At 36.8% G+C, this 19,168-nt stretch overlaps 3 protein-coding genes across 4 annotated transcripts; all 3 read left to right on the forward strand.

The window, feature by feature from the left end:
* On the forward strand, positions 4,375-7,363 carry LOC109708372 (beta-glucuronosyltransferase GlcAT14B-like). The gene is made up of 4 exons (XM_020230080.1): positions 4,375-5,122; positions 5,661-5,736; positions 5,868-5,983; positions 6,816-7,363. Exons 1-4 carry the CDS (start codon positions 4,600-4,602, stop codon positions 7,328-7,330), a joined length of 1,230 nt encoding a protein of 409 aa, XP_020085669.1. The 5' UTR covers positions 4,375-4,599; the 3' UTR covers positions 7,331-7,363.
* Positions 8,456-11,079, forward strand: LOC109709506. The gene is made up of 3 exons (XM_020231770.1): positions 8,456-8,526; positions 9,902-10,085; positions 10,671-11,079. Exons 2-3 carry the CDS (start codon positions 9,915-9,917, stop codon positions 10,743-10,745), a joined length of 246 nt encoding a protein of 81 aa, XP_020087359.1. The 5' UTR covers positions 8,456-8,526; positions 9,902-9,914; the 3' UTR covers positions 10,746-11,079.
* Positions 13,110-16,984, forward strand: LOC109709318. 2 transcript variants are annotated; one of them, XM_020231494.1, is made up of 10 exons: positions 13,110-13,362; positions 13,471-13,532; positions 13,632-13,722; positions 13,835-13,921; positions 14,177-14,230; positions 14,663-14,847; positions 15,072-15,154; positions 15,814-15,914; positions 16,536-16,779; positions 16,866-16,967. In XM_020231494.1, exons 1-9 carry the CDS (start codon positions 13,315-13,317, stop codon positions 16,752-16,754), a joined length of 930 nt encoding a protein of 309 aa, XP_020087083.1. In that variant the 5' UTR covers positions 13,110-13,314; the 3' UTR covers positions 16,755-16,779; positions 16,866-16,967. The 2 variants fall into 2 exon arrangements, with proteins under 2 accessions (XP_020087083.1, XP_020087082.1); XM_020231493.1 differs by having other exon boundaries at positions 13,111-13,362; positions 16,854-16,984.

Raw genomic sequence — 19,168 nt, forward strand, 5'->3', positions numbered from 1 at the left:
TGGTGGGTGGATCAACTACCGGAGCTACGAAGCTTTAAATGCTCCACAAATTAATTCGCTCTTGCTCTCGCTCTGTCCCCGCCATGGGAATGGGAGAGAAGGAAAAGGACCAAAAAATTTTGTGGATTTTTAAAATAAAATAAGAATAAAAAGTTTCGTACACGTTTGGTTTGGATGGCGAACGGTTTGTTGGGCTCTGGCCCAATACCCGTTAAAGTGGGTCGGGTTCGTTCTTCGGCTTAGGTGGTTGTTTGGGCCGGGTCCACAGGGGTCGTTCCATGGTCCATACTTGACTTGGTTTTAGAGAAAAAAAAAATCCCTGGACTTGCTCCACCACGTCAGCAGTGGACCGCCTAATAATCCACACTCGCAATCTTCAACACCGCTAAAGTGAAAATAAAAATAATATAATTATAAAAAAAAAAGTAGAGAAATTAGAGTATGGAGGGTTTTAATAAGAGATGAGATAAAGTGGTAAAGAGTGGATGAATTGCGCTAATTACAGCAGATATGGAATTAAATTTTCACGATAAAGTTTGATATATCAGCTAAAATGTTTTATAGACTTACAGCGTCATGCATTTACTATTTACTATTACGTGAATTAAAGTGTCTTTTTAAAATTACTCTATTATATATGATATTTTTTAAATTTTTTTTTTAACTGAACTTAATGGGATCATTAATACCTTCCATTAGAATGACAATAAGGTGTTATTATTTTATGATTCATGTATTGTATATACTTGTAGTTTAAAAAATAAAGCACTTTACTATCCATTTTATTGCCAATTACAGGAATTAAATTATAAATCTGTTGATAGTATTTAGATATATGCACTTTGAATTACAAATTATAAGTCGCAAATATGCTATAGGGTAAAATGTTTGAAGTTTTTTTTTTTTAAAAAAATTAAAACTGTTATTTAAAGAATTAGGAGAATATATTATTTGTCATCATCACATGAGCATTAGAATTCGTGCATAAATCGTGGGTTTGCGTAACATTAAAGATGCACTTATAAATTTAGTCGTAAGCATCGCGAGGGCCAAATTAAAGCTTTACTATTTTATGTCACGGCATGTATAGTGGTTGGTAACGGGTGGATTTGGATAAACAAACTACTCTTTGGAGGATCCAACATTCCAACTGCATTCCAACATCCCAACATCCCAACAGTAGGTATTTACAAGAACAATCAATTGGCGGATCTGTGGACGAAACTTTCGCCAGACTGACTCAACTGTAGCTGACCTCCCCCCTCCTTTTTTTTTTTTCGCATCTTCTCGTCACTTGCCGAGGCCTTGCTGTCTCACCCATATAGCTTAATTCACATTCTTACTGAATGAAGCGGGTAGCATGCTACCTTTCCCTCAAAAAAAAACATTCCAACTGCATTAAAAAAAAAAGAAAAAAGTAGTAGGTGAAGTTACACCTCAAGGCACAAAGTGGATCTTGTTACAACTAATAAGCATCATTTACTATTTTAACTAACTTATTAAATTTTGAATTGTTAGCTAAAGTTGCACTATATTTAAAGGGGTCTAAGACATTTTTATTTTTCCTAACTATTTTTTACTCGTAACATGTTATGAACTCGTTACAATTTTGTTTGCTCTACTATAATTTTTTTCATCGTCGTTAAAACCAATGCAAAGTAATTAAATAACAGAGATGGCACGATAGTGTACATTAATGTGCGTTGACTAATGCGCAAAAACTAAGTTTTAGCGATCATTCACAAACAATTTTGCAATTGTTTGCTTTAGTTGTTCAATATTATTTTATTAACTTTACATTTGAATTATCGGGCAAGTCGGAATCAAGTAAAATCGTCCCACTGTATCGATATTATTTCAGGAACAATTAAAAATAAATAAATAAAAGTTTTGAGAACTATACAACAGAAAGATTAATTTGAGTGCCACATATTTAATTTAACTAATTAGTAACATTCATTGCATGTAACCTTGTGTTTGAACCGGTCAATTGTCCACAAACATTATCGTCGTCGTCGTCGTGTATATATATATATATATATATATATAACAGGTCAATTGTCCACAAACATTATCGTCATCGTCGTCGTTGTCGTGGTGTATATATATATATATATATATATATATATATATATATATATATATATATATATATATATATATATATATATATATGTGTGTGTGTGTGTNTAAATTTTTGAGTTTTCACCAACAATCCCCCACAAAACTCAAAAATTTTAAAATTACAAATTAAAACCAAATTTACTGGGTGTTTTATACTATGCAATGGGTGAGGTGTCTTTAAGAGACTTAACCCCACTTAGTGTAAGTGATTTCCATCAGAAGGAATCGGAGTGAATCAGGTCTTGAACTACGTTCCTTTGACCCTGACTTCAACCACCACACACACAGTACAGAATTCTCCGTCGCGGGTCTGTGCGTTAATGGTCATGCACAGTACCTTGATTTTTTCATAAGAGTTTCTATGGATAGTCCATATCACATAGCCGCGGCCACATACGGATACTCTTATATAGGTGGTTTCCTTCAGGGATGTGTGTAGAGTCACATCTCGCGAAAATTATCACCTTGGATCTCATTAAGAGCTCTCAGCTCAACCTAATCCACTACACAGAGCACTACTCACCATGAGGATGGGATTGGAGCTAAAGCTCCTTTATAAAATTTGTAAAAAGTGCTCTTGGCCAACCTGACTATTTGTTTTTACCACATTGAACTTTCTTCAAGGGATCTCCTATCATAAAGGTTGGGTTCCCACTGCTCGTACCAAATGCTTGATGCTTTTACAAACACCATAGCCGGGCTCCATATATATATATATATATATAATTAAGTGAATCCAACTGAGGATAGGGACTTTCATCCTATCAAATCATTTTTGATGATAGAGATCCCAAATTGATGATCGGAACTGTTGAAGTTGATTTACTTGAATTATTTATAAACTAAAGTTTATACATTTTAAAATTTATTTACATGGTGATCAAAAGATTGCAAAATTGACAGTTTTTGACGGCCTATATGAACCGTTTGCTTGTTTAACGGTGTAGAGTAATCAATATTTGTTGAATTTTTGATAAAAAATTCTTTATACTATTTAGATAATGTTTAATAACTCCGATTGTAAATTGAGAAAGTCTAACCTTTGTTTAAAGATCATTTATTTTTGACTGTTTATTTTTTTACTCTTCGATAATTTGATAATATTTTTTAAAAATTATAAAATTTGGTTTCTAAATATTTCTAATTGTGTAGATTAATTTCAATAATGCCGATTATTAATTTGAAATTTTGATCATCAAAATGACTCAATAGGACAAAGAGTTCTATCTTCTTAAGAGAATAGTAGCCGAACTCTAATTAAGTCCTAATCATAATCCCAATTATTTTCTTTTTCAGCTAAAAAGGAAAACCATCATCAACCCTGGCTTTAAATGTAAAAACTTTGGAACAGCTTTGTCAACTTTTAACTTTTTGTTGTTTAAAGCTCTCTAGGGAGTCAAATAGTTTAGTCAAATAAATTAAAAAGGAAAAACTTTAAAAAACCCCGCACATGATTTCACACTTTTTTATTTTAGGACTCTATGGTTTGAAGTGTATCAAGTTAGTACCCTATGGTTTTTCATTTTATCACTTTAGTACTCTGTGGTTTAAAGTGTATCAAGTTAGTACTCTGTGGTTTTATTTTTGTATCAAATTAGTACTATGTGATTTTATTTTTATATCAAGTTAGTATCTTGTGGCTTTTGAACCACATAGTACTAAAGTGATAAAGTGCGAAATCACAGGGTACTCAAGTGATAAAGTACGAAATCACAAGGTACTAACTTGATACACTTTAAACCACATGGTACTAAAGTGAAAAAGTGTAAAACCACAGGATACTAACTTGATACACTTTAAGCCACATGATACTAAAGTGAGAAAAAGTTAAACCATAAGGGGGGTATTTGAAGTTTTCCAAATTAAAAATGTACCAAATTTATCAATAATTTTGTTAAATTTAATAATTTTATTTTTAGTTGAGCTTCTTTGTTTATATAGAGCTCAAAATACTTATGATATTTTAATCGTTAAATCGCTTTAAAATTCGTACACTACTAATAATTTTTTTTTAAATGAAATACACCTTTAATATTATTATACAAATTTTGAAAAAAAATTTAAACATAAATATTTCTGTATTTTTATTAGAAGCATAAAAGTTCAACTCGTTTTGTTTTTATAATTTTTTCAAATGATTTTGTAGGAATAGTACTGCTCATTTAAAACTGACGTATTGTTAATGAGTCTCGTACAAATTCGCCCCTATATATAAATGCTTCACCTCGCTTTCGCAATCGCTCTAGTAGTCTTATTACACCAAACACGGTTTTAAATCCAACGGTTGAAACACTCCGCTCCTCCTCCAATCACTTCACCCCGCTCCACCCTCTCTTTGGTTTTTTTTTTTTTCAAAAATAAAATTTCCTAAAAAAAGCAAAAATAATGCCCCCGTACCGCCGATGAGATCGGCGGCATCATGTCGGAACCCTGACCCCTTTGCCCTAACCCTAATCATCTCCCCCATCCCACACCATGCGGAGGCCCCATCGGATCGTCGATGGGGTTCTCCTCGAGCGGCGATCGATCGTCCTCCTCCTCCTCGCGCCGCTCCTCACCCTCTCCCTCATCTTCGCGGCGATCGGGCCCGGGAGGCCCCCGGATCTCGCCGGAATCTCCGGTCGGCGGCGTAACCCGCCCCCCCCGCCGCCGCCGCCGAGGCTCGCCTACATGATCTCCGGCACCGCCGGCGACGGGGCGCGGGTGCGGCGGCTCCTCCGCGCGCTCTACCACCCCAGGAACTACTACCTCCTCCACCTCGACCTCGCCGCGCCGCCGCACGAGAGGGCGGATCTGGAGGAGCTCGTCCGCGCGGAGCCGGCGCTCAGGGAGTTCCGGAACGTCCGGTTGGTGGGGAGCGCGAATCCGGTGTCGGATAAGGGCCCGACGATGATCGGTTGCACCCTCCATGGCGTCGCGATCCTCCTGAGGGAGTTCGCGGATTGGAGCTGGTTCATCAACCTCAGCGCCTCGGATTACCCCCTCATGTCCCAGGACGGTATCTGCTTCGATCCTTTTCAAACTTTTTAATGTTAGATCAGAAGTTATATTATCCATTTAGCTCATCTCTGTTATAGCTATGCTTGAGTTGAAATGCTTCACTGGTCGCAGTTAAACAAATTTTACTTCTTATTGCTCATCGGATTGGACGTGTGTTGATGTCTAGCTGATAATTACTTCTTTAATGCTAATCTAGTTGCTGAGAAGTTGGATTCTACAAATTTTGTCTGAGAATTAATATTTGGAAATCATCTTGTGAACAATGCAATGGGCAAATCAGTTTAGAAATGTGACAATTTAGGAACCCTTAATTTCGGTACCTAGAATTTCGATAGCAAAGTTAGTGTATGGACTGTTTCTGAACTGTTCAGCGGTCTATTCCTCGGAGAATACTAGTCAAAAGGTAGTTGTAAATTCATAAAGAAATAGCCCAATTGAAGCATTCAGAAGTTCTTTTTTATAGATTTTATTTTGTATTCAACCGCATTTATTAGGAGTACTCACTCATCTATTGTTTCGTCCCCATAATTTTGCAGATATTCTCCATATTTTTTCTTACCTGCCGAGGGATCTAAATTTCATTGAGCATACAAGCAATATTGGCTGGAGAGAGTATGCATTTTTTTCCTTCTCCTTGCCATATTTGCTCTGCTACAAAGATGAAGTTTTATATATGTGATGTTTGCATAGCATATTTTAAATCTTACTTTGCGGTCTCTTCGTCTTTAATATGGTACATGCAGGTATCAAAGAGCAAGGCCTATTATTGTAGATCCAGCTTTGTATATCTCAAATAAAACTGATGTATTTTGGACAAAGGAGAAAAGAAGCATGCCTTCTTCCTTTAAAATATTTGTAGGTACTACTTTTTACCTTAAGCTATTTTCCTTGCTTAGTTAAAGAGCCATACTTTTATTTGTTTCTTCAGAAAAAATTTCCTGTGGCTGATTGCGTTTACAGAGCAGAAATTTACTTAAAAATTTGTATGTTGCTCTAAATATTTGTATTCTAGACAAACTCTTTTGAGAGATGGTTATGCATTATCTGCGAGAGACTTTGGAGCAAGAAATAAAATGAGCATTTTTAGCAAGGAATGCATAGGTTTGCCTTTGGAGTTGAGCTTGTTCTTTTTGCCTCTTTTTCTTTTCTCCCTATATGCATTCCAATGTGGATTTATAGTAGTTCTAATTTAAGGGAGCTGGAGATGGAAATTGATAAAATACGAGGGGATGCTAATTGACAGCTTGTGTCGGAATAGAGAGACCATCAAATGTGAATGGCTCATGTAATGCGAAAGCTGTTCTGTAATTATATTTTTGTGAATTGATATGCTTATTAACATAACATAAATTTCTTGTAGATGTAATAATAAATCACAGGTTTACTAATGATGCTCGTTTGGTATCTATTTCCTTTAAGGATATGCATATGCCAATCTCGTCTGTAATAATGTAAAGAAAGGTAGATGCGAGTAATGCAAAAATGTTTTAATTTTGTTACCAACTTCATCTGCTGTTCCCTAGCTTTTAGTGAATAAAAATTTTCTTCAGTTGTGTCATTTAGTGCTTGTCAGTCAAATATGTCCATGTTTTCCTTTTAAGCTCGATGTAAAATTGACCATTTCACCTTCCGTGTTGTGAATGTTAAGCTTCTTCTATTTATAACCTCATTTCACGATCTTTCTTCTTTAGGTTCCTCATGGGTGGTGCTAAGCCGACGCTTCCTCGAGTTCTGTATATGGGGGTGGGATAACCTCCCCCGAACCTTACTCATGTACTACACCAACTTCCTATCGTCCTCCGAAGGCTACTTCCACACCGTAATATGCAATTCTCAGGACTTCCAAAACACCACTGTTAACAATGACCTCCGGTTCATGATGTGGGATAACCCTCCCCGCCAGCACCCCATGAATTTAACTTCCAATCATTTTGATTTGATGATTGAGAGTGGTGCCCCCTTTGCGCACGCGTTTGTAAAGGACGATCCTGTCTTGGACCGGATAGATCTCGAATTATTGAGGAGGCCCAAAGGGCGGTTCACTCCGGGCGGGTGGTGCATCAGTAGTAACTTATTTGGTAGGGATCCCTGCACTATTTATGGCAGACCGGGGGCTATTAGACCTTCAACGACGTCGAGAAGGTTGGAGAAATTGATATTAAGACTTTTGGATTCAGAGAATTTCAGGCCGAAACAATGTAAATAAGAATTCGACTAAATTTTGATTCAATTTTTTGTACATCCTAGTTCCATAGATTTACTGTAATGATGTGGCTGGGCCAAGCAGTTCCTGGGTTGACGAAAATGTTGCAAACGCGCAGTTTAGTCCATTTCGGTTATTCTTTATTTTTTTTTCAAAATGGTGAGGAGATCAAATTGTCACAGGCTATAGAGACATTTTAAATCTCATATTCTTTCTAAGGATGGTAATTGTGTTCATTAGAAAGTGCTTGTCTGATAAGCTGGCTGAATTAGCCTTAGAAATTGGTCTTCTACTTAGTGGATACTGGTTCGCAGCATTTGTGAAGAGTGCATTTGAAGAAATTAGGGTTTGCTTGTTTGTTCAGATCGGGGTTCCGATCCGAGTGCAGGCCTCAGGATCTTGCGCAGATCTCAAGATGGCTTTTGGTCAATTGAGTGCATTGGCGTTAACTCAGCCTCCTTGTTATAAATTACATTCGGGAGAACATCTGAGTGCAGCCCAATACGTAAGATTTTTTTTCAGTGCTACTTTAAGATACTATTCGACAAACTTATGAACAGATCTGGTGAGGGCTAGCTCCGAAGTTGGCTTTAAAATTGTGACTCATACTCAATCATTTGAGAGCAAAAGAAAATCAGACGCAATTCAAACTGCCGCGGCTCATTCTTCCTTTCTATATATTTTTTGTATCTAAGCTCCTTTTTTGCCCAGCAAAATAGAAAAAGGAAAAAGAAGTATGAAATTATATATTCTAATCGGATCTTGGGTTTAAGCGCTTAGGCTTGTTATAGCACATAGTTTATAAAAAAATTTGGTGATTAAATATAATAAATATGTTGTGTTTCATGTGATAACTGATAAATTATATGCTTGCGAATATAGCCTGGGCCATTCTAATGGACCAATGAGGCCTAGAATGTGATGGGTCCCATCTTGTCCCAATCCGGCCCATTGGGCAAGTCGGATTCAAATAGCTAGGGTCCGAATTTGTTAATTTCAACGGATTGGACCGCTTTAGACAAAACAATTACCATTTGGACCGGCCCATTATGATTGGGGCCCGGTCTAGGTTTTAAACCTCAGTTCGAGAGAATTCGATTCACTTTCTTTCTCTCTATACGTCTACGGCGTGATCAAATTTTCCGAGGGCGAATTTGGGGAGATTTTAGGGTTTTGAAGGTTGATTTTGGCTCCTACAGGTGTGCTCTTACAATCTAATAATAATAATAATGGTGATAACAATAATAATAACTTTTTTATTTGTCCTTCTTATTTATTTTTCTAGATCTCTTGTTCTTTTCTTAGATCGGGTTAACACAGTCGCTATGTTGATGTTTCTCTTTTTCTATATAATTTTTGGGGCTATTCTTGTATGCAATAATGGCTATTGAAGAATTATTAACATGCTTGCTGAATTTAAAGTACATTTTAGTGTATCTGATCAATTAAGGGTTGGCTAGAAAAGATTCAGTTTCGAAAATGGAAAATAAAAGTGGAGATTGAAGAATGTAGTAGGAACGTGAAAAAGTGCAAAAGAAAAAAAAAAAATTCTGAGAGCTTCTTTTTGCTACGTGGTTTGGATTACTGCATTGAAATGCTGTTGGAATAATTTTTTACGTCCCCTTTTAGATGCATAAGCATCTTGTTTGGTACATCTTTTTGATTTACTCAATAAGCTTGTAGAATTTGGTAGATGAGNCGTAACTTCGCTTTGTGGTTTATGGAATTCTCGTTAAATAGATATCAAACGGTATTTCTCGTATTTCTCATTTCATTTGTATACTGTTTAACCATACAATACTGTTTAACCATACAATGTACGATTATAGGTTTTCTCAAAAGTAATTTTGTTTGGTAGTTTGTGGAATTCTCGTTAAACGGATATCAAACGATGTTTCTCTCTGCTTCAATTGTCGGAGGATGTAAGATTATTTGTTTTCGAAAGAGTAACTTCGTTTTGTAGTTTGTGGAATTCTCGTTGAATAGATATCAACCGATATCTCTCATGGTTCAATTGTATGTTGTTTAAACATACAATTTACGATTATAAATTTCCGAAAAAGTGACTTCGTTTTATAGTTTATGGGACTCGTTGAGAACTTCTTAGTTTTATCTTTTTATCTCTTCGTACCATTCAGTAAATCTTTAACTAGTATAAGGAGTAGATGGTTTAAGATGTTCGAACTCATAAGATATCACAGTGGATTTATCGAACCGCATTAGTACCAGTATCGACAAAGGACACACTTTAACGAAAACCTTTGTATAGTAGAATCTAGCAAATCATTTTGTTATGTGTTATTTTGGTCTCTCTTTATAGCCAATTATAGATAAGTTGTTTCTAAGGTATTTGATTTATTGTTTATTGATTTCCCCAGTGAGGTTGTTATTCAAACTGTTTAGAATTATCATCTTTCTTTTTTAACCAAACAAATGATATATTATACATAGACTATGATATCATATTCAGAAGATATACTATCATCTTGGAAAATTCTAAAATATTCAGAAGATATACTATCATCTTGGATTTTGTTTGACACTGAAGAAGCCTTTATTTTTTCACTTTAGTAGCTGGATTGGCATCATGGGGCGGAAAGCTGGGGGTCTGTACATAAATCCCAAGAAGTTTGGAGCTGTTGGGAAGCCATGCATGAAGGAAATGGTGTCATTTCTCGGGTGCTTATCTCTGAACAAGAGCAACGACGATAAGTGCGTGCGACAGAAGGATCTCCTACTTGCTTGTGTGGAGGTTCAGGTGTTTTTTCCCCCCTTTAGAAGATCTGGATTTGCCATTTATTCTAAATATTTTTTTAAAAAGTCCTCCTTTTAATATAATAATTAAATTGTTTACGGGGACGTAACCTAACAGGAGATAGTTTTATGAGGAATAGATCATCAACGTTTTACGCTGTTAAGGACAAATATTTCTGTAAGATCGACTGGTTAAAAAACTATATATGCATTCTGCTGGTCTTTTATCTTTTAGGAATAAAGTTTTCTATGATCCTAATATTTTTGTCTCTGATTTGTGAGTTAAATGTTTTTAAGTGTTTTCTTAGGATGGTTCTTTTACTCAAAGTTAAAAAGTCATTTAACATTCTTACAACAAGGATATTATGCAATAAGCCCTATAAATACTTAATTAGTAACATCTGGTGAATGTGGTGTTGTATGCAAATTTGTTGTTCACTCTCTACCAAAGCTGGTAGTCCTGTAGCTTCAGTATTCTACAATTGTTTCTTTGCTTAATCTATTTGGGATTTTTGTTACCTTCTCAGTATTTGAAAGCTTATTTTCTCCATTGCTTACTGTAGACATGACTGTTTGGTTTTTATTGCAGAAAGGGAAACCTAAAAATCCGGCGAGGACCATTAATTACCACTTGCAGCGCCTTGGCAGACAGAAGTTCTTTTAATTATGACAATCGGTTTTCTTTTGACGAAGATGATATTTTTGAGCTTACATTTTAGGGATGGATGTACATGTAATTCCTGCATTCGATAACACTGCAACCGTTGTTGCATTGCTGTTTGTACTGTCGCAACTCACAAAGGAACAATAAACCATGTTTTGCATTTCAGGGTTGCTGGATACGTAAGCAAGTTTGTTGAATCATCGCTTTTGGTATTTTGGACAATATAAGCAGAAACATTTCCTGACGATCTTTGGAACATTTTTATAACAGCAGATTCTTGGGAAATTTGATTGCTGATGATGCAGTTTATTTAAAATCCATTTTTAGGTTGTCATTTTGCTCTCTTTTTTTTTTTTACACGGAAGCGAGTAGATGACAAGGATTTAATTACATGTTCTCTATCAAGTGAAATTGGTTTTTTTTTTTTTTTCCTCTCTCTTTTATGTTTTGAGCTGCACGTTTAGCGAGCATTCTGAATTGTAGAGTGGGAGTCTTTCCGACTAAGTACTTGGGTCTGACCTTGTCCCCCAAGCCACCTTCTAAGGAGGACTGGAGGGGGATTATCCACAAAATATACTGCAAAATTGAGGGTTGGCACGCCAAACTCCTCTCTAGGGGGGGGGGCAGACTTATCTTGGTTAATGCGGTCCTAACTAACCTACCGTTGTACTTTCTATCGGTATTCAAGGCACCTAAATGAGCGATTAAGTGGATTGAAGCGCTTAGAAGAGACTTTTTCTGGAATGGAGGGTGTAACTTCGTAGGCAAGGGCTGTCTGATGGCTTGGCATAATGTCTGCAAGAGTAAGAAGGAAGGAGGGCTAGGTATTATGGAAATTGCGAGCATGAATCAAGCCCTTCTGGTTAAATGGTGGTGGAAATTCCATACAGCTCTCCAGCTACAATGGAATAAATTAATTCGAGACCTGTACTACCGACGTCGTATTCCGTTGAGGGAAGGCAAATCTTTCAGACCCTACTCTAGCTGGTGGTCGGGGGTGCTGAGCCTCAACTATATTTTTTCCTGGGGAATGGCCTACAGCCTAGGCAACGGGCGGGCTATCGATTTTTGGCACGATCGGTGGTGTGGGGATAATTGGATGTTTCTTTTGTTCCCGACGGCCTACCTCTTGTCTGGGGGGAAAAACTTGAAAGTCAGCGAATGTTTCACGAGGGGAAATTGAAACTGGTCTAAGATTGAGGGCGGCGCTACCAGTCAGAGCCGAGGGACGAGGGCTAGTTTCGTGGAGCTAGAGGTACGGATCTCTCAGCTCGCAGTTCAGCCCATACCGGACAGGTTACTTTGGCGATGGAGTGTGGATGAACTTTTCTCGGTAAAATCAACCTATTTGGCGCTGACGGATAGGGGCACGAGGGACATTCAAGCCTCTCGTATTTGGAGACTCAAAATCCCATTAAAGGTAAAAGTGTTCTGTTGGCTGGTCCTCAAGAAGAGAACTCCTACGAGGGATAAGCTCTTCAAGAGAGGGTGGATTCAAGACTCAACCTGCGTTCTTTGCGGGTCGGATGATGAAACTGTAGACCACTTGTTCTCCCAGTGCGTTTTTACCAAGTTCATTCTAGTAATGGGGGTAGATGGCGTGCTAACGCAAGACCTAGGGGACGAGGTAAACCTAGTTTGGGACAGATGGTCACTTAGGAAGAGCCTCCATAAGAAGAGAAACAGTTTTATTGAATTAGTTAGCTGCTAGTGGATCGCGTGGAAATCCAGAAACGACTTCATCTTTAGGAAAACCCAGCCGAATCCGGGAACGGCGATCCATGACCTCAATCAGCTGGTGAAGGAGTGGGATTCACTGCTCCCAGCTGGCAACACGTAATCACTATCTGTAATGGGGTGTGTGTGTGTGTGTGTGTGTGTGTGTGTGTGTTTTTTTTTTTTTTTTCAATAATTTGAAACCCCCCTGACGGAATGTAAGTTGATTGTTACCCGGACATGGGTGAAAAGTGTTCCTGGAGTGCAAATTTATATTTGCTTCTGAACGCACTGTTCTTTTGATTTTTTTTTTCTCTCTTTTTATCTTATTACTATACCAAATTGATTACTGCTTCAGAAAAAATGCTGCAACTCTGAGCCTGGGTAAAGCGCATGTAAGAATATTTAAGATCACAGATCATGATGGCCTTTGTTGAATAAACATATCGAACTGATTTTTTTAAAAAATAATAATAATAATCAAAGGAGTTAATTTATTCGTAAATTATGGTGTTAATGTTGCTGTAACCAAAAAAAAAACAGCAAAATAGATAAATAGCCTTATTTATTATCAGTAAAAAGAAAATTAAGACGATCGAGTTTTTTTTTGCATGATGTGCTCGAAACAACGCTGGGGCGCTGGGCCCAATTAACTCAACTCAGTAGAAGGAAACATAATAAAACCCACTCTCCCCATTCTCCGTCTCTCACCCACAGTGAGATATTTTATCGAACACTTGGAGTGCTCGGAGTGCTCTCTCTCACTCACACGCGCGCACAGATACATACGCACACTCTCTATCCCGAGCCATTTCATCGAACACGTAGCGTGCACTGGTTGGGAAAAATTCAGATGATGAAGACGAGAGCTGCGTCCCTCTCCTTCGCCGAGCGATGCCGAGTACTTTTCCCCCCCTCTCTTCTTCTCCATCCCTAACCCCTTAGCATATGTACATGTGTTTCATTTGATTTCCAATCCAATCTCTTATATTAATCCCCATTTTTGCAGAATATTTTGGCTGCGAATTGGCGAGCTCATCTCAACACCATCAAAGCCGACGCTAAGGGGAGGTGAGTGTCTCCGTTTTAGGTTTTTTTTTTTTCTTTTGTTTTTTTGTTTTTTTTGGGGGGTGCCCATAATGGTTACCTTTTTGTTTCCTTAACATATAGCAAGGATGAGATTTACACATCGAAGGTTCACTACGCGTTTCACAAAGGAAGGCCATATCTATGGATCGGAGAAGGGGATTTGCATAACATGGTACTGTAAAAATTAAGTAGAAATTGCAATGCTCTTGTTTTGGATTTATGTTTAGTGTCCAGGACATGGAAATTCCATCTAGCTAATAGCATTTTTTGTTTGATTTTCTCAGAATACAATTATCGACGAGCGCGGTTCTCTTTCCATTTGCACTCCGATCCCCGGCCCGCTCATGGGCTTACTCAAATCCATAAGAAAGGTTGGTGTACAATAGATGTCTAGTTAAAGCATGTTATCATCAATTTTAGAAACCTAGTTGATGCTAATGCATTATACTATGAGATTACTGGATATTATTCTCGACGTCAGATTTATTTGTGGGAGCTCTTCTGTTTGCTTTCTCGCATAAGGATTTGCATTTGAGGCCTTAGAGAACTGCTACACTTGTGCCTATAGAAAATTTGCATTACATCTTGCAATTTCTCTTGTCATTTTATTGTCTTATTTCATGCAGTTGCCGGCTCGGGTTGCTCTGTCAGGTGATGTTGTACGCTTGAAAGATAAAAAGGTAACTCCTTACATAAATCTGAAGAACCTACTCTACTTATCAAAAACAGATATAAGTTGCCTTAATAGCTGATTGTCAGTGAGTTCGCACGTAAAGGGATGAATTTGTTATTCATGATTTTGGCCTGGCTGGAGTTTCTAGATAAGTGTTACTTAGCAGAGTTATTTGTGGAAGCACTTACAGTTTTTCGATCAAAATCCCTTCGGCAACTTCTAGCAATCTAGCTACAGCAGAAGCCGATGCTTCAAACTGGAGCTTTCACTTTGAGGTCACGGAAGCTTATTTTAGCTTTGATCACAGCAAAAGATTCAGCTTTTTATTTTGACAAAAATATGTTACAGCCTTTCATTGTAGAGATGCTCTTCTACTAATAAGACCATCACTGATTGAGCCACCTAACAACTCTATTTTTTCTTTTCTCCTTGATAACAGGTCCAGGCTGTTGTCGATAGTATAAAGGAATCTATATTATTAGAACAGAAAACAGCTAGCCAAGCCAGTTATACATCTTCTGCTGTTCTGAGTTCTGCCGATATCAGTTGCAGATCGAGGAGCGAAATCTTCCAGGAGATATTAAATGAGAGTGACTCCTACAATATTTATAAGTTCGATATTGGGTATGGAAAGCTCATTTCGTACTATAGATTCCTGGAGAGCATTAAATTGACATTAAGAAGGACAAGGAGCATGGATGTCAATTTAAACTATATAAATATCTTCAGTTCATTCTTCTTGTTCTTATGCGATAGCGACTGCCCTTTTAATTGGAACCTTCCTAACATGGGACTTGCTGGTGTAATGATCTTCTAAACTATGATATGATTGTGGTTCTTATTTGCAGTTCATGCACTTATATCGATGGTCGTGGGGGCATCCATGATGTCGAACTGGACAATTTTGAAGCACCTACAGCCGATTTATTGTGTAAGATCTTAATGACTTGAGGACGAGGTGTAGAGATGCTAGAAAGCATGGTTCTGTTTCATGTCTGTGTATAGTATCAGTATTCTTTTTTTTTTCCTTCAAAATTTGGTACTACTGCAGTTTCTTTTTTTTTTTTGTTTCTTTTAAACACTACTCTGTGTTAGGAAAAGAAGAGATATTGCTAGTTGTGTGTAGGAAGTATCAGTTATTCCACATCGGGCTAAGGGGCATTGCAAACTAAACAACAATGAGCAAAAAAAAAAAAACAAAGAAGAAAAAAGATAGAGAAGTCCATCTTCGAGCGCATTTATCACGTAGAATCTGTGTTTTGAGAAACAGAAAAACAGAATCTGTGTTTTGAGAAACAGAAAAACAGCGACCGGAGCAAATAAGGCCTAAGATTTTTTATTGATTCATTCTAAATTTTAATTTGGGTTAAATTTGTACTGTGACTCCTTGAGGTTTAGTGTAGTTTCAGTTTGGTCCTCATCCCGTAAATTCTACAGATGTTTGCAGTTTAGTTCTAACAATTTAATTATTTAAACATTGAAGGCGAGATAGAAATTATGTTAAGATATAGAGAGCCACTGGTGCAAATTACACCATTTTGACTTTCACTCAGCATCTTGTAACTGAAGGGACCCATATCTTATGCACAGTGCCATTCTCTGGAAAGCTGATTGATGGAATCAACCAGAGTCAGACGCGACGGAGAGCATTGATGCTGTTCTGCTTCGAATATCATAATGTGTCTCCACGAGTAAGTAATGAAAGTTTGTATATCGCCAAGGGGAAAATTTTCATTTTATTTTAATTTGATACTTAGCTGGCTTGCAAGTTGACAGCAGTTTATATTAGCATCTTTTCGGAGAATGCTTTCTGTTTGTCTATCTGATGCCACATGTGGTGCCGACTTTTCATGTTTGTGGTACTTAGTCAATGATATCGTACGCAAGAATTCAAAAGGTGATTAAAGTTTAAGTTGGCCGAGATTTAACATGACTTTTGGACCTGAAATGAGCGTTTACGTGTCTCTCCTCGCATCGCTTTGCATATTGATGCATAGTATCAAGGTGCTTTTCACCTTTTTATTTTACGTCAAGGGTACGTATATTTGCTTTGGACCTCCATACATACAGACTTGATTTACATTTTCTATATTTACAAAACCTATGTTCTTTCATTACTCATATACTGACATTCCTATTAAGACGCATCATTCTGGGTTTGGATTGCCAATTACAGAAAACAATTTTGCTTATAAAGTTACGAGGACGTCATTTCATTCTACATATTGTGCCAATTGATTATATACCTGATTTCAGATAAATCTTCTTACTTTATGCCTTCTCATCTTGTTTTGGCACTTTGATTCACGAAGGACGCATTGATGCTCTCTGTCGACCGTAAGGGATTCAACGTTCTTGCGAAGGTCCCTGAAACAGTGGCCGGCGGCGGAGGCGCTCAACAGTATCAATGGAAAGAGTTCAGGTTCTCGTTTAAGGAAGAAGCAAAAGATGTCGAAGCTTTTTGCCAGATGCTGGTAGAGCTAGAAGAGGAAGCTCTTCAACATGTCAATAGTTACAGCGGGCTTGGCTGAGCAGCAGTGACAACATTTTTCACGGGTAAATTGCACTAACATTCCCTGAGCTTTCAGTCGCGTTTCAGTTTGGTCCTCGAATTCTGAAGCACTCTACAGTTCTTGTCTTAGAGAGAACAAAATTATGAGATGGGATCAAAGATCAAGTCGAAAACATAAAAGCAACACTAGCGACTATCAGAAACCTAGAGCGTCGCCACTCAAGTTTGGAAATGCATCGTCCAAACATCACATTGTTCTGCTGCATCTGCTTTGGTGCTTAACTGAACTACAAAATATTTATAGATTTTAAAGCTTTTCTCTTTTTTTTTGTTTTGGGGAAACTTCGAATACTCCCATTTGGTTTCATACTTTTTCATTTTCGTGTCCCGTGGTTTAAAGTGTATCAAATTAGTATCATGTGGTTTCGCACTTTCTCACTTTAGTATCCTATAGTTTTAAGTGTATCAAGTTAGTACCATGTGGTTTCGTACTTTCTCACTTTAGTACCTTGTGGTTTAATATTTTGTTAAATTATATACCCTGATATAAATAATAAAAAGAGAAAATTGAAACCATAGTATACTAATTTGATATAAAAATAAAACCACAGGGTACTAAGTTGATACACTTGAAACCACAAAGTATTAAAGTGAGAAAGTGCGAAATCATAGAGTACTAACTTGATACACTTTAAACCACGGGGCACGAAAATGCAAAAGTATGAAACCACGGGGGTATTTGAAGTTTTTCTTCTTTTTTTTTTTCTAATTTCTGATGCTTTAAAATGGATGCAGTGAGCTTGACGCACTGCTAAAAGAAATCATTTACTTTTTCCTTAGATTTTACTCGCATTTATGTATGTGTGTATGGTATTATGTTTTAAAAAATATTGCTTTACTAAGTTGTAACTTAACAAGTTACGATGTGACCACAACAACTAGGGGGCCTGGGGATTGAAAGATTCAAAATGAGAAGGTCTAACTTTGTGATTCGTTATTGTTAGACACCATATTTTTAACAATTTAATTCAACAAAATTCTTTAGACGTAAACAACTAGGTCTCAACTCTCAGGAGTGCATGCCACCAAGTTTATTTTTTTCCATTATAATAATTACGGAGATAATCATGTTATTGAACTAGGAACAATGCTATGAATTAGAAGGATTAATCATGGAACTTGTCACAATCTCTGACCCTGATTACTTGTTGAATTCCACATTGACCAAATCGTAATGTTGAAAGTATCTACAAAAGTTGAACATAATGTAATTTATTGAAAAAAAAGGGAGAAAAACTATAATTGATCTATTAATAAATAAAATAAAAATGTCACATATTCTAGATTGTAGGAAATTTCTCTTTGATCTTTCAAATAACGACCCGTTTATAATTTGACCCAAACTCACTGTGGAAGTAATAATCAAAATACAATGAAAAATTAACTCCTTAAATTAAATTAAATTAAATAGCATCAAATGAGCTGCCTCTGCTCTAATTTGGTGGCATGAACTCAACATTTGAAATCATGTTTTTCTTTGTAGAAATCCGAACTCTCAGATTTAGTTTCTGGTTTTAGATCATGAAATGATAATTGATTTAGATGCTCTCACGTTGTTTTCCACTAAACAATAATTTTCAATCTAATTCAACAAATGATCGTTTAAATTTTAGCCAAATTACTATATTCATAGATTGTAATTCTTAACTCATATTTGTTGCTAGAGTTCACGAATGATAAAGTATGAAATTATTCCCTGCACCTGCTAAATCTGTATAATTCATTGATTGTACCTTGTGAGTTGTGATGATTTATGTCTTAAAATAAAAATCTAATGTGATATACATCATTTACAACTTAAAAAACCGTGTGTATAGAAAAAAAAAAATTATAACCTATTAACTAGGCATCATGAGGTCCCAGAAATTAATAGTACGGAAAGAATATTGGCGTTCGATTTACAAGAAATAAGATTATTTAAGATGTTAATGAATTTGAAGCCTCTCTAATTGAGGTTTTGGTGCATGGTGTACGGAATGTATTGATACACCGGGTGCAGGGAATACTTTCTCTAAATTCTCCTCCATCCCAACCGTACATTGTTGTTCTATGGTCTATGGAGAGTGCATCAACCTCCGTCCATTTTTGCCATTTCAATGGATACCCCACAAAATCTCTTTTTTTACCCTTTTATGTTTTTTTTTCTCTTTTATTTCTCCTCTCATGCGTTTTTTTCCCATTTCTTTCTCTTTTATTTTCCCTCTCCTCTCTCTCTCTCTCTCTCTCTCTCTCTCTCTCTCGTTTAACGTCTTATTCTTCGTCTTCGGCTTTGGCTTTTATTATTCCCCACCAATTTCGCCACAAATCTAACCGATTCGATTTGATCCAATTTTTAGTTGCTACATTTTTTTTTTCTCCATTTTTGGGAGTAGA

This window comes from Ananas comosus, linkage group 4 (assembly GCF_001540865.1).
Source record: "Ananas comosus cultivar F153 linkage group 4, ASM154086v1, whole genome shotgun sequence".
In the NCBI taxonomy this organism is placed as follows: Eukaryota; Viridiplantae; Streptophyta; class Magnoliopsida; order Poales; family Bromeliaceae; genus Ananas; species Ananas comosus.

Coding starts and splice junctions, on each gene's coding strand:
- LOC109708372 (XM_020230080.1), top strand. CDS start 4,600: ATGCGGAGGCCCCATCGGATCGTCGATGGGGTTCTCCTCGAGCGGCGA. Junction 5,123..5,660: donor CCCCCTCATGTCCCAGGACG/GTATCTGCTTCG, acceptor ATAATTTTGCAG/ATATTCTCCATATTTTTTCT. Junction 5,737..5,867: donor AGCAATATTGGCTGGAGAGA/GTATGCATTTTT, acceptor TGGTACATGCAG/GTATCAAAGAGCAAGGCCTA.
- LOC109709506 (XM_020231770.1), top strand. CDS start 9,915: ATGGGGCGGAAAGCTGGGGGTCTGTACATAAATCCCAAGAAGTTTGGA. Junction 10,086..10,670: donor TTGCTTGTGTGGAGGTTCAG/GTGTTTTTTCCC, acceptor TTTTTATTGCAG/AAAGGGAAACCTAAAAATCC.
- LOC109709318 (XM_020231494.1), top strand. CDS start 13,315: ATGATGAAGACGAGAGCTGCGTCCCTCTCCTTCGCCGAGCGATGCCGA. Junction 13,723..13,834: donor AAGGGGATTTGCATAACATG/GTACTGTAAAAA, acceptor TGATTTTCTCAG/AATACAATTATCGACGAGCG. Junction 14,231..14,662: donor TACGCTTGAAAGATAAAAAG/GTAACTCCTTAC, acceptor CCTTGATAACAG/GTCCAGGCTGTTGTCGATAG.